Source organism: Phytophthora sojae (genome assembly GCF_000149755.1).
Source record: "Phytophthora sojae unplaced genomic scaffold PHYSOscaffold_1, whole genome shotgun sequence".
NCBI lineage: Eukaryota > Oomycota > Peronosporomycetes > Peronosporales > Peronosporaceae > Phytophthora > Phytophthora sojae.
In genome coordinates this window covers 11,355,038-11,368,100 of record NW_009258115.1, presented here as the reverse complement: position 1 = coordinate 11,368,100, position 13,063 = coordinate 11,355,038, and the positions used below count along the sequence as shown (strand labels likewise).

Below are 13,063 nucleotides of genomic sequence, written 5' to 3'. Positions count from 1 at the left end.
TGCAGCGATGTTGAGTTAACACTGGTGGTTGAATACACCTTTCCCATTTGATTTTATGAACATGCACGCGTGGCTGGCTGCACCAAGCGACGTTAACATACTGCACATGATATCCTTACTAGGCAGCGGATTGAGGAGGGCTGGTCTGCGCGACGCAGAGCGGGCAATGCAGCGACTCGTTGAGCTTGGCGAGGATGCACTCGTCGTGGAAGCAATGGCTGCACTCGAGTGTGGTGAGACCCGCCATCACGTGCTTGTCAACCTTGCTATTGAAGCTTGAAGCACCCCTGTTGCTGCTTGGTGCGGCCGGCACGATCGACACGGTGTCGTCGCCGACAAGAGCCTTGCGACAAATGAAGCACTCGTCCGGATCTTGTGTCGGGTCGTTGTCCAGGAAGCTGCTATCGCGGCCGACAACCGACAGGCGTTCGCTCAATCGCGTGAAGTCGGAGCGATCGAAGACCATGCCCTCGAACAGGAAGTCGTAGATGAGCTGCGGCAGCTTGGTGGACGACACGGGGCACTCGAGGTTGCGGTTCTGCTTGGCCATGCGCAGCAGCGTCGAGAAGTACGTCTGCAGCTCGGATAGCCGGCCGGAGATCACCGTAGGGCTGCGCGATCGGAAGATGCGGCGGCGTGGGAAGTGGTGCGCGGCGTACATGTAGAGCCACGGGCAGTTGGACGGACAGAAGTGGCCGTAGTCCAGCACCTTGGCGATCGCCTCCTTGAGCTCGTAGAACTCCTTGAACGTCCGTGCCATCTCCCACGTCTGGTCCAGCGCCGTGTTGCTGATGCGCATGACGTAGCGCGGACTCGAGAGCTTGTTCTGGCCGGGCACCACGGCCTTGATGAACTCGACGTGCACGCTGTCCAGCAGCGTCTGCTCCATGGTCTGCGTCAGCGTGAGGCGCGACGGCTGCCGCTCCACGCGGCGCTTGGTGAAGGAGAAAGAGCGGCTCATTTGCTCCTCCTGCACCGACTTGCGGCGGTGCAGCTTGATGGGCGGTGCGATCGGCAGCGAAATAGACTTCCTCAGCGCCATGGGTTACAGGCCCGGCAGCTTAAGCAGATGAGCGCGGGCGAACCGATGGTCGAAAGGCGCGCTGGCGGTTGCGGGATGCTGACCACACCGGGCAGCACTATCTGGTGCCTGCTCCGCCTGGCGGCAAATGGACAAGTGAGTGCTCCAGCTGGCGAGTCCATTTGCACGTGTGGTTGTTCCCTACGTGATGTGGAAGCATCCCAGCTGGGTGTATCCATCCTCTAACGAGTAATGACGGGCACAATAAGGACACGCGCAAGGAAAGGCCAACGAGTCGGTTGTATCCGTTGACATGTTAGTATCGCGAAGTCGCCGTTGCGCGACTAAAGTCGCTAAAGCGCGGGATACGATGGAAATTGTGCCAACAGGTCGTCAAAACTCCACGCGAGGGAACACGACCAAGGTCGAGCTGTCGTGGGCAATACACTCTGGCAGGTTGGCTTGGAGTGTGGATACGCCCGCCCGGATACTCTCGCACTGCGACCATTGCGTCGCGCTTTGCGAGCCTCTGCCGTGCGTGGGAAGGATTCGAACGAGGCGATCTGTAGGCTACACCAGGCTGTACACAAGCATCTCGCTGTAGGCTGTAATACATGTAGGTTGTTGCTCTACGCAGAAAGTGTTCAGAGCGCCCAGAACTAGTTTACGCCAAAGTTCAGTGCGTGTTTGGTCTGCACGCGGCATTTTCTAGTATCGTCCATTATTTTTCTAGTGCATCTGACTTGTACGGGCACCACGCAATTACTTGCGTGGAGCGCTACAATATGAGACTTCTCAAGCCTCGGCAGTAATGAGCTTCTTGGGCGCGACTGGCGCAGGCCGAGCCGAGGATGTCACGTCATGGCATCCGATCCCACTCACTGCGGAGAGGCATCTGAAGGTTTCACCTACGAATCGTAGGCTGCGATTACAAAAGGCGACGAGTACGGTGAATGGCACCGGCACGCAGCCCACCGATGCTATTGTTGTCCAGGACGCTATGGCTATACCGGTAGTTTGCGGCAGGGCCAGCACGCGCTCGTGATATATGTGATGCTTGCCGCTTTGGACTTGCCTCTTTTGAGCGTGTATCCGGCGATCTTGTGATGCCATGCACCTGATATCCGCACCGCGATGGCTCATCGGCGATGAGCCTGGGCCCAAGTCGGCTCTGCCATGGCCACTGGCCAGGCTACTGCATCGCACCGAGCTGAAGCATCGCATGGGCTGCCTGCACGACGGGAGAGGCGAAGCCACGCCAGCGCTGCGAGAGCTGTCACAGTGCACAACACAGCGAGGCTGCGAGCCACGAGAGCGTTTGCAATGGCCACCACGCTGCACCAGCCGGAGAACCTTGCGCCGCAAAAGTTCAACACGTAACAGCTGAGTCGACTAAGGTACCGTTTCTTTGGTACATACTTCAACATTGCATACCCTGCCCAAACCGGTTTAAGGCAGGTCCAATAACCCTAGTTTTATTATTGATAAGTATCCCAATATATGGTATCCCGCCCATACCGATATGTTGGCGTCATCACCTCACCCAGTGACATCTGTGGGATTTGGTACCTTTAGCATTTAATACTAAAATGGTTGTCTTATTGATTAGTAATTACAGGTGTAAGATAACAAACGTACGTCGAGTACAGCTAATGCCTTCGCGCTAAAACTAGTCGGAGTGTTAGATTTATCTGATCAGGCAGGATCTGTTTCTGTAACTTCAGTGGTGCAGAAACGAGTCTGATGAATCCATGCCGCTTCGCTCTGTACCCTGCAGCAGAAAATAGTCAGCCAAGGCAGTCAAAGTCGAGCGGTTCACGGTCAGTAGAGAAACCCCCTCCGCCGGAGCAGCAGAGACCCAGCACCTTACATTTACCCGCAGCACCTATAAGCATGAACTACCTGTTTGGATACGGAGAGACGCCCGCGGTGGAGGAGCAAATCAAGCCCGAGGCGCCCGCGTACGCCACCCCCGACGACGTGGACTTCGAGGCCTACGGCAAGGAGAACATCCAGATCCTGCTGGACCGCCACACGGGCGCCGACAAGGTCACGACCTGGGAGGTCGTGGAGGACTCGGAGGACGTCAAGATCTGGCGCGGCGCCGTCGAGGACTGCGACTGGTGCCCGTTCCGCGCCGCGGGCCGCGTCGACGCCGACAAGCGCGTCATCGAGCAGGTGCTGCTGGACCCGAACCGCACGCTGGAGCTGGACGAGATGATGGAGGGCGTCGTGACGCTGCGCGACATCGGCGAGTCTAACCACTTGGCCTTCCGCCAGATCACCAGCAAGGGCCAGTTCCCCATCTACGGCCGCGAGTTCGTGGTGGTCACGTACGGCACGACGCTCGAGGACGGCCGCGTGGTCATCGCCACGCGCTCCATCAACGTTAGCAGCGTCGCGCCCCTAGACGGCTACGTGCGCGCCAACAACTACATCTCCGGCTACATCATTGAGGAGTTCAAGGAGGACGACGGCAAGGTCTACTGCATCGTGACCCTCCTTGCACACGCCGACCTGGCTGGCTACATCCCACCCAGCATCATCAACATGCTGGGTACGTCCTCTACGGTGAAGGTGCTCGAGAACTTGGAGACCATCGTGACCGCCAAGTAGACCGACCAGTAGTTAGACCACGCGAGAGGCGGGAGCCATTCTAGCGCTCAAACGCCTCGCGCACCCTCGATTGCTTCATAACTTCACGAATATACATTTTTGAAAGCCTATTCACCGGAGAACTCGAGGAAAGTTCGCTCACAACATAACACAAAAATGGTGAAATTCGGTCTGTGTTCCCTGTGGCCATCGACCTAAGTCAATGCGTGGGAGACTTAATAAAGGCGGCGATCAAGGAGGACAACCCTAATTCGGTTCAATGTGACGCCAAGGACCTGCAGCTCTTCCTGGCGAAGAAGGATGGCAACGCGTGGGTGAAGGACGACGATCCTGTCGCTGAGCAGCTGGAAGAAGGGGAGATCGAGGGATGATGGCTGAAGGGGAGATGGAGGGTTCGTGGACAAGTTCATGTGATGGTGGTGATTCCTGGGATACCAGCGACGGATATCGCGGCTGCCCGGACGCCAGCAGGTCTGAATGCGAGTGGTCCTCTAATATGGCTATCACTTCCAAGTTATGGCGCTTGTATTATCACTACATGTAACACATTTTTGTTTTTATGTGTAGAGCCTCATTTGTGTGGCGATTCCCGTACGTCTATTATCTCGTCAGCTTGGTCGTCTTTGCTATCGCTATTCGTTTCGGAGAAGACCGCGGGGCCCAAGAAAAAATGTTTGATCGACGGAGTGCCTCGCTTGGTAGGCACCCCTGCTGTCGACCACTTTTTTCAAAACAGAAGCGCCTCAGTAATAAAGTGGTTTAGCCACAGTCTGCCGCGTGCGTCTTGTATACGTAACGTCGATTTCATGAAAACCAATCCGTCAAAGGTGTCGTGGGGAGTGCCAATGAATTGGGTACATTGATGCATATTTCAGTTAGCGGCTGCATCCATGGTAGCAGTGTACATGTATTCCGGAGGATACGGGTAGCTCCACTCGTCGAAGTTCGTCTCCGGGTCCTTGTCGGGTTCTTCAAGTTCTCGAGAAGCTTATTTAATACGTTGAGCAGTGTTGCCTTTGTTCGTCATCGTGTGCGTGATGGAGTGTGCTTTTTCAAGAAGCACACAAGGGTTTCTTTTGGACGTGCATGAGTTGCAGTTGGTGTTTTGCTCGCGCGCAGCAGCACCAGGCGACGGCTTTACCTCAGCTTGGCGTCCGATGAAGTGGGATTGCTCCGACGTAGTACGGTGAAGTAGAGGGGCCGTAGGCCCTTGTGTGCTTGCTTGCTCGGTGCATTCACTAAATAAAGAAGGACAGCTTCGGGTTGGAGAAGTCGACAGTGTCCATTCTGTCAGCCGAGACAACAATCACCGCGGGATCTTTCGTGGCGTTGGATGCTGAACCGTAGGCTACACCGCCAGCGTCGCTGTCACTATCATCGCCGACTTCAGTGGGCACGGGGGTAGGACCAATAGTGAACGCTGACTCGTCCGAATCGGAATATTGATACCGTGACCCAGGCTTTTCCTCAGATGTGCTCTCAGGCGACTCCGTTGAGGACGAAGTGGAAAGCTTCCCCATTGCCTGGACGACCGTCTTCAAGCTTTGCGCTTGAGGTCTTGCGGGCGGAGAGGCCTGCTTGACAGCAGCACTGTCCGTGCTGTGAGAATCCGAGATTCCGCTGACAGAACTCTCGCGGGTGATGCTGCCACTATCGCTTCCATCCATCTTGAACGAGACCGACAGCATCGTCGACTGACGGTCACGACGAGGCATAAACGACCATAGAGAACTGATCTCGCGCGAGCGCTTCCGCTCGTCTAGCTTCATCAAGTCGTCGTACTTGTCACGCGAAATGTTGGCAACCTCGATCATGAATCCGTCTTTCGCCTCGCGCTTGGCTGGGTCGAAACTGTCTTCGTCGCGTGGAGCGCACAGGGACACGAAGACTTCCTGTGCATTCGTCGTCGACACCAGTCCCCTGCTAGGTTTCACAACATAGCCCGATTGATTCGACGTTCGCACCTTGAAGGTGAGGCAGTCCTTTTGGCTCGAATTCACTACAAATAGAGAAGTGCCTCCCCAAAAACGCGGTGCGGCTTTCACCTTGAACGAAAGCACGTTGCTGGGCTGAATGTGGTACTGCAGCGGACCGAGCTCGTGGGTCGCCTCCCCTGCCGCCGTGTCAGTAGAGAGCGCAGTCAGCATCGTGTCGCTAACAGAGCCGTCGTTCACACTGATGCTAGTGAGCACTGAGTCCCGCAGTCTCGTCATCGGCGTCGGCCGACTAGATGCCAGCGAAGAGGCTCTGGATGCCGACCTCCTTCGGTCCATTACGGGAGGCTCGATCGTCGTGTGGAAGCTGGCATCGCTGGCGAACGAGTGGTTGCTGCTGCGGCTGCCGTCGCTATCTCCCCGCATCTCTTCAGGCGGCGTGAACTGGTTGCTAAACGATCGGTTGAGTCTGCTCCGCTCGCTGCTGCTTCCACTTCGACTTCGACTCGAGCGGGACTCCCTCCGACTCAAACTCAAGCGTCTACCATCATCGCGACTTGAACGATACTCCATCGAGTCCAAACTCGCACTGCTCATACTTCTCGAGAACAGTTTATCATCCTGAGTGATCTCCGACGCAGGAAGAGGAGGAGGAAACCCCGGAATCGCAGCCTTGAAGCGACACACCATCTTGTTCTCCGTGATGGAATCTCTCGACACCTTCTTCCAGAACGCCCGCAGCGACGAGCTGGAGCTGGCGTTCAACGGCTCCAGCGTATCCTCTCGCTCCACGCTCTGCACGAGGAAGAGCTCGGACGACTGGCGGGTCATCAAGTCCCGCGGGTCCATGGCCGTCAGCCGCTCGCAGGTGCGAGCAGTGGCCTTCACGACCACCTGCAGGCTCGTGCCGGGCGCCAGCAGCCCGTGGGTCGGGCTCACGGTGAACGCGTCCGGGTTGCGTGTGCGCACGCGGAAGACGACGTCATTGAGTGGCGACAGGTTGGTCAGCGAGAGGCAGCAGCGGGGTCGCCGCTCCGACGCGGCGTCGGGCAGCGGGAACAGCAGCTCGCGCGCCGGCTCCAGCAGCAGACTCGAGCCCGCGCCCACAGACGCAGTGATCATGGTCCGTCCAATTAACGCCAGTCGCCTGCTTACAGGACGCGCGAATGTTGCTCCTTCTCACTTCGAGAACCAATTGCGGATTGTGAAGACGCCAGAGGGACTGTGCACAACTGGTACTGTACGAACGTCCGAGGTCCCGTCCTATACAATCGCCAAGTCAAGTTCGACGCGACCATGTCGCAGGAATGCACGGACACACAGTGCCACACCAATGTGATAGTGGCTCAATCTTGAAGAGTCGTACACTATTAGGAGCAGCAATGCGCGCCACTTGCCACCGCTCGAGCGTGCAGCGGCGCTACTGCAGCGGCGTGTTCTCGCTCTCGCATGTGGTAGCGATCGCGCTCTGGCTGGTGGCCGCGTTTCTGCCGCTGCTGCTCACACTGGGCTCGCGAGGTGCGTGGAAATTTTCGCGGTGGCAAGCTTTGGGGTGGTTGTTGTAACGCTTGTAGCTAGATTTTGTGGTGCAGACAAATTCCTACAGAGAGCAACCGATCGTTGAGCTCACAGGTCAAGTGCTGAGCATTCTGGAGGGGGAATGGGATGATGGTGAAGTGACGCAGCCTCTGGCGCTGGTGCACTGAGAGGATACAGCAGCTCTACCCGAACGAGAGCATTCGGACTTCAGTTGTCCAGGTGAAGTTAACTTTGGTGTAAAAATCTATGTCGGTGATGTGGAGCTGATTAAGATGACCCTTCTAGCCCCAGACCGTATTCTGTAGGATACAGAATAAGCATTAGACTTGATTAAAGTATACTTCAAATCCTGTCAAAGATATGCTGTTGGAAGCCCTTTCGCATCTTGCGGTCAAGCGCTGGGTACATTGTGCACAGAACAGCTAAGAAAGTGAACAAAACATGCTCAATGTATCCACCAAATGCCGAAATGGCGAGCTTCTATTGGTTGTGGCGAGCATAGAGCACGCTCAAAACCTGCTACATGGTAATACCTTGCAAGGCTGCTAAGGTAGCATACTTCGGCTCCAGCCACCCCTCTTCGGCACGTCGCGATAAACGCGGAGGAAGAAATCGCCCTGTTCCTAACTTACGTAGTGAGGAGGAACTGGGCGAATTCTTCCTTGTGCTTGACATTAGCGCATCATTAGATTTCTTTTGCCCACCTAACAAGCTTGTTTCGATTGTCTCTCTAACAACACCAGGGAGCTTGCATGCTCAATAGCCCATAATGACATGCACTACACACGGTTCCTCTTGTACGAAACAGGACAATATATGATATTCATGCCAACGTCTACTTCTTCCTTTACATGCGCACGCTCATCAATGTTCGCGCCAGCCGTGGGTCATCTTCGCCATTTTGGCAGCCTCCGCTTTGCTTTGTAGCCTCCGGCACTGCCGCTCCATTCCTGCCGCTTTCATCGGTAGCCTCCGTCTAGCCTCTGTCCCTTCTTCTGTAATCTCCGGTGTAACCTCATCACGCGGACAGTTTCTTCTGTAGCATCCGTCGTAGCATCTACCGCTTCTTCTGTAGTCTCCGGTGTAGCCACACCATGAGGAGCGCTTCTTCTGTAGCCTCTTGAGTAGCCACTGCATCAGCTACAATACAGCGGTAGACCCGGCTGTAGCCGGCTTCGTAGGAACCGATGAGGTTGTGCGCTGACTCCGCAATCGATCTGCCAATCGGGCCACACGCGAGAGCTCATAGCGTCGTCTTGGTCGGATCACCAGGTCTGGTAATCAACATCGCAATGTAGAATCAATATACCACTAATACAATGTTACAGAGCAAAGTACACGCTCTCGCTTACCTGTAGATCACAATGGCGCTCATCATGATCGTGTTCGGTCATGGTCCTTGGCCACTTGGGCGCGCTCGACGGGCCCCAACAAAGCTTGCATTGCGACGTCTTGAACAGCGCAGTTTCGGAATGAAGGAAAGTACGAGTGGCTGACACGCGGCGGTTTTAGGCTTCCACCCGAATTTTCAAACCAGTTGGTGGTTTATACTCGTCCGTCTATTACCGCGGAATAAACCCCGTTTATCTTCCCATCGCTAATCTAACAGGAAGATGTGCACAATACCGGCTATACAAACATCCATATGCGAAGTTCGAAAGAGAGGACAAGTTTGCTGGATATTATGTCCTGTGACAATGCTTATTCTGTAGGATACAGAATACGGGGTTAGAGGGGTTAATATGAGGTGGTGGTGCAGACCACGCGTACGGATTTGAATCAGGACGGGGTAGCTGACTTGGTTCAAGCTGATATCATCACACCGCTTTCGACTAACGAGACTATTCGACAAGCGACTGTGATAGTCCTGCTCAATTACACGCTGAAGGTGTACTATGTGGACAGTTACCGTCGGGCCTGCCCCGACAGATCAAATCACATCTTGACATTGTGTTTTGTGGTAATGTCGCGACTAGAGCTACGCCAAGCTTAGCATGAACGCTCTTGTGGTGTCCAGGCACTCGTCGCCGTTTGCAGGAGATGCACTGTTCGTAGACGGCGACCTCGACTTCCATCAGCGAAGCGTGCTCGAAATTACGGACAGGTGTGTGTGGTTTGGTGGAGATTTTCCAATTATGTTGCTGAATCTGATGTGCTATCAATTGTATATACAGCGTGCAGTATCCGTACGCTGATTCTCCTATTGCGAATTTAACCACTAATGGTATTTCGCAAGAGCTACTCGTGCAGTCAATTATCAGCGAGTACCGAGCGCGGAACTGTGAGTGAACATGCGTGATTCGTGCCAACAGAATACCCAAGCTGACGAGCCGTTGGCCATGAATGATGTAGACACCGCCGAGTTGCATGCTCCGAATCCAATTTGGACATCAAGTACCAATTCTTCTCAGGCGACAACGGATTTCAGGGTGCAGTTGAATATTCGGATCGACCCGGTGAACGTTGTGTACGGGCATACTTGCGCACACAAGTACTGATCCACAAGACTCACGCTATCTGCTTGTGCCTTCCTCCAGGTACGCGCCTGAATGGCCTGAGATCGTCAAGAATGTCTGGATACAGGTGAGAGCACCTGCAAAACAAAATCTCTCGTGGTTTCTGCCCCGTTCGACGCTCACTCTCTGCCCCAATTCCATCCACATCGCCATCGCCAGTATTATTGTATTTTCGTTGTGGTATCAACCCTCACAATAGCTCTGCGCGAGTACCTCTTCACAAACAAGGTGCGTCCTCATACACCTGCTTACCACACTGCACACCACAAGTATCTTGCTCCACTCACTCCACCCTTCTGTAGCTCTTGTCCAGCGTCTGCGTCGTCGACGAGCACCGACCCAAGTTCGCCACCAAATACCAGTAACCCAAAGCAGCAGTACATATACACATAACGCTCAGCAGCAACGTTCCCCCAGTCTGGTCTTCGAGTCAAATACAGAAATGCACGGTAGCATCGCAGGGATCCCAGGACAACAGACATCTATTTCGTCAAAGCAGTACAGTGCTGCACTTCAACTTTGTCAAGTCAACGCTTGTATTGAGGGGTCTTCTATTCGGGTCACGTATTTTTTGTTGAGTTCACGTCAAAAAGCCAATCACCGCACGATACGATGAGCAGCAAGGAGGAGACCGCGAGCGCGCCCCACGAGGAGGAGCTGGATCTGGACGACCTCCTGGACGGTGAGCGCCCGCCTGCATCTCCACTCTCTACTCCCACCCACTAATCGTGCTCTCTGCGCTGCGACAGATGCGCTGGACGACTTTGCGGACGAGGTGAGCGCCGCGCAGGCCTCGGAGATCTCCAGCGTGAAGCAACAAGCGGCCGCCACTGCCGCCGCCACGCAGAGCGACGAAGACAACAAGATGCAGGAGGTGAGGGAGGCTGTTGTGGGGCTTGAGAGAAGCAGAGTGATGGTCTAATGGTTGTGAGACGGTGGCAGAACGTGGCCAAGTTCCTCGAGGACGCGCAGAATCCCGAGTTCCAGAAGGTGCTCGAGCAGGCATTCCGGGAGCTGGGCACGGACGGTATAGTGAAGTCAAGTGAAGCTGTGGAGAGGTTGGAGTTGTAGGGATACTGATCTTTGGTGCGGTTGTTAGCCGACGGGGACAATATTGAGCAGCTGCTGGGCTCGTTGAAGATGGACTCGACGTCCGATGAGACGGACGATGTCAATGCTGGCGTGGCCAAGACGCTGCAGAATATGGCCAAGGCGGCGGAGGATATGGAAGGCGTGGGCACGGCGCAGGTGGAAGCTATGGGCGAAGAGATGATGGCCGAGATGATGAAGAAGTTCGAGGAGATGGGCGAAAAGGTGCGTTCGCTGTCATGTTTTATTTTATAGGTGATAGGTGGTGAAGTTGGGTGAATGGCGCTGACAAGGTGTGGTGTGTGGTGTTCTTGTTGCATGAATCGGTTGCAGAACGATTTCCAGGACTTGGTGGACGGTATGATGCAGCAATTGCTGTCCAAGGACGTCATGTACGACCCCATGAAGCAGATCTGCGAGCGGGTACGTAACGGTGCGAGATTGGTGCTTGATATAAAACTGATTGGATTTATTTTTGTCGTTGTAGTATCCGGAGTGGTTGGCTGAAAAGGAGTCTTTGCTGTCTAAGGAAGACTACGAACGGTTCGTATTTTTCGTCATCTGGCTGGCGTCGACTGTCGTCCTAACGATGTTATGTTGAGCACAGATATGGCAAGCAGTACCAGTACTTCCAGCAGATCGTCGCGGTGTACGAGTCGGAGCCCGACAATTTTGCTCGGCTGTCAGAACTTATGCAGGAGGTGCAGGAGACTGGCCAGCCTCCCTCGGAGATTGTGAACGATCTTGCTCCAGGTAATCATTTTGGTTTCGCAAGCATTATGTGTTAAGGCCATCTTCCACTGACTTTGCGCTCGATGTGTTTAAACAGGCTTGCAATTTGATGATGAAGGAATGCCGATCATGCCCAACATGGTTTGTCTATCATTGCATGACATTAAATCTTGCCGCTGGATCACGACTGATCTGTGTGTTCCTACTTCGCAGGGCCCTGGTATGTTCCCCGGTATGGCTGGAATGCCTGGAATGCCCCGTGAGTGCAATGCGTGCACTTCGCATTACAACTGTGTGTTCGTTTACTTACCATTTATGGTTGATCATTGGTGCAGTTGGTGGCGCCCCAGGCCAAGAGCAGTGCTCAGTGATGTAGTCAAACCGTATCGCGCATATTGAAGCTGGAAGAAAATCGTTAGTAGTAGCTGCTATTCCGTCGTAACATTGCTAGAGAATTGCAACACCATTGCCTGTTGCATCGCTATCTTGGACTTCTGGCGCCTGTTCAGCCAGATTTGTAAAGACGCAGGCTAATGCAGCACCTCGACGCGATATCGCTAGGTGTGTTCTCATACTTGCAGGCCCACGAACGTGTGTCCCGCGTCGAGTCAAAGCCGTTTGTTGGGGCTACCCAGGTGGAGTTTGGGATATGGGAGCAGGTAAGTGGATTTGGCAAAGGAAGACGTTATTCCAGATCTTAACTGTACACCAGAAAAACACTCCGTGTGTGCTCCCAGACGACTTGAAGCGGTTCTACTCGATCGCTAACGGACTCTCCGTCAAGTGGTTTGCACCATTTCGCGGTATGGCATTCTTGACATTCGCATTCCTCAGCACCAGGGCTGAAGTTTTTTTTTTTACATGCAGATCACTCCACTTTGGTCGGCCATTTCCTATTGAACCCGGTCCAGGACTTGCAGCGCGTCGTGATCAAGGACCTGCCCGCACAGTGTTGCGCTTTGGATCAGCATCGACTGGATTTGAGAAAGGTATTTTGCTGGGAGGAAGCGATTCCGGCAACTTATTTTTGACGATGAAAATGGCTACAGGCCAGTCATAAGGAGATTACAGGTTTTACGCTTGAGGCATCTCCAAAATTCGGCACCGTTGTGCTCCTGTATCTCGATGGTATTCTCTCGTTACTTTTCAAAACCCAATAGCCATCTAATACCACCGCAACGTATCACCAGTAGCGCCACAAATCTGGTTTCGGGACTTACGCGGCAAATGGAGCTTTCTGGCCGAGACGTTCACCAACTACTACCGCATGATGCTTGCTCACTTGGGTATCATCTCGTGGCAAGTGCGTCAGCTCCCACGAACGACGATACAGGTCTAGGAATTGATCCACACTGATGTCACTCTTGCTTTCGACGCAGACGATCTTCTCGGACACTGGCGTTGACCCAATGCGGAAGGTACAAAGCCGAGGTTTTTTTGGATTCCAGCACTTGTATATCTCCACTAAAGCTGGGTTTGTGTCTCGTATATGACAGCCATGGCTTCACCTATTTATTCCAAACCGAATGCTGCTGGACGAGCAAAGTGCACAACAACAAGGTGGGCCAGAGGATCAGCAACAATAACCAACCAACACCCGAGTATCGAATATCGCC

The 13,063-nt window shown here is 54.1% G+C and overlaps 4 protein-coding genes across 4 annotated transcripts; 2 read left to right on the top strand and 2 right to left on the bottom strand.

The window, feature by feature from the left end:
• Positions 1 to 15: 15 nt before the first annotated feature.
• PHYSODRAFT_553193 (hypothetical protein) lies at positions 16 to 1,163 on the bottom strand. Its single transcript, XM_009519021.1, has one exon. The coding sequence runs from the start codon at positions 1,040 to 1,042 to the stop codon at positions 119 to 121; it is 924 nt and encodes a 307-aa protein (XP_009517316.1). The 5' UTR covers positions 1,043 to 1,163; the 3' UTR covers positions 16 to 118.
• A 1,715-nt stretch (positions 1,164 to 2,878) lies between these two features.
• PHYSODRAFT_344156 (hypothetical protein) lies at positions 2,879 to 4,008 on the top strand (the record flags this gene model as incomplete). The annotated part of the gene is made up of 2 exons (XM_009519020.1): positions 2,879 to 3,633; positions 3,837 to 4,008. The coding sequence occupies exons 1-2, from the start codon at positions 2,915 to 2,917 to the stop codon at positions 4,006 to 4,008; spliced, it is 891 nt and encodes a 296-aa protein (XP_009517315.1). The 5' UTR covers positions 2,879 to 2,914.
• An 867-nt stretch (positions 4,009 to 4,875) lies between these two features.
• Positions 4,876 to 6,693, bottom strand: PHYSODRAFT_466812 (hypothetical protein; the record flags this gene model as incomplete). Its single annotated transcript, XM_009519019.1, has 3 exons — positions 4,876 to 5,211; positions 5,263 to 5,842; positions 5,897 to 6,693. 3 exons carry the CDS (start codon positions 6,691 to 6,693, stop codon positions 4,876 to 4,878), a joined length of 1,713 nt encoding a protein of 570 aa, XP_009517314.1.
• Positions 6,694 to 8,794: 2,101 nt separating this feature from the next.
• Positions 8,795 to 13,033, top strand: PHYSODRAFT_310116 (hypothetical protein; the record flags this gene model as incomplete). Its single annotated transcript, XM_009519018.1, has 19 exons — positions 8,795 to 8,818; positions 8,870 to 8,998; positions 9,292 to 9,391; positions 9,463 to 9,577; positions 9,648 to 9,693; positions 9,786 to 9,854; positions 10,278 to 10,308; positions 10,376 to 10,500; positions 10,569 to 10,653; positions 10,726 to 10,940; positions 11,049 to 11,159; positions 11,203 to 11,258; positions 11,323 to 11,468; positions 11,545 to 11,588; positions 11,661 to 11,719; positions 11,971 to 12,106; positions 12,433 to 12,436; positions 12,641 to 12,750; positions 12,944 to 13,033. The coding sequence occupies 19 exons, from the start codon at positions 8,795 to 8,797 to the stop codon at positions 13,031 to 13,033; spliced, it is 1,695 nt and encodes a 564-aa protein (XP_009517313.1).
• Positions 13,034 to 13,063: the final 30 nt, after the last annotated feature.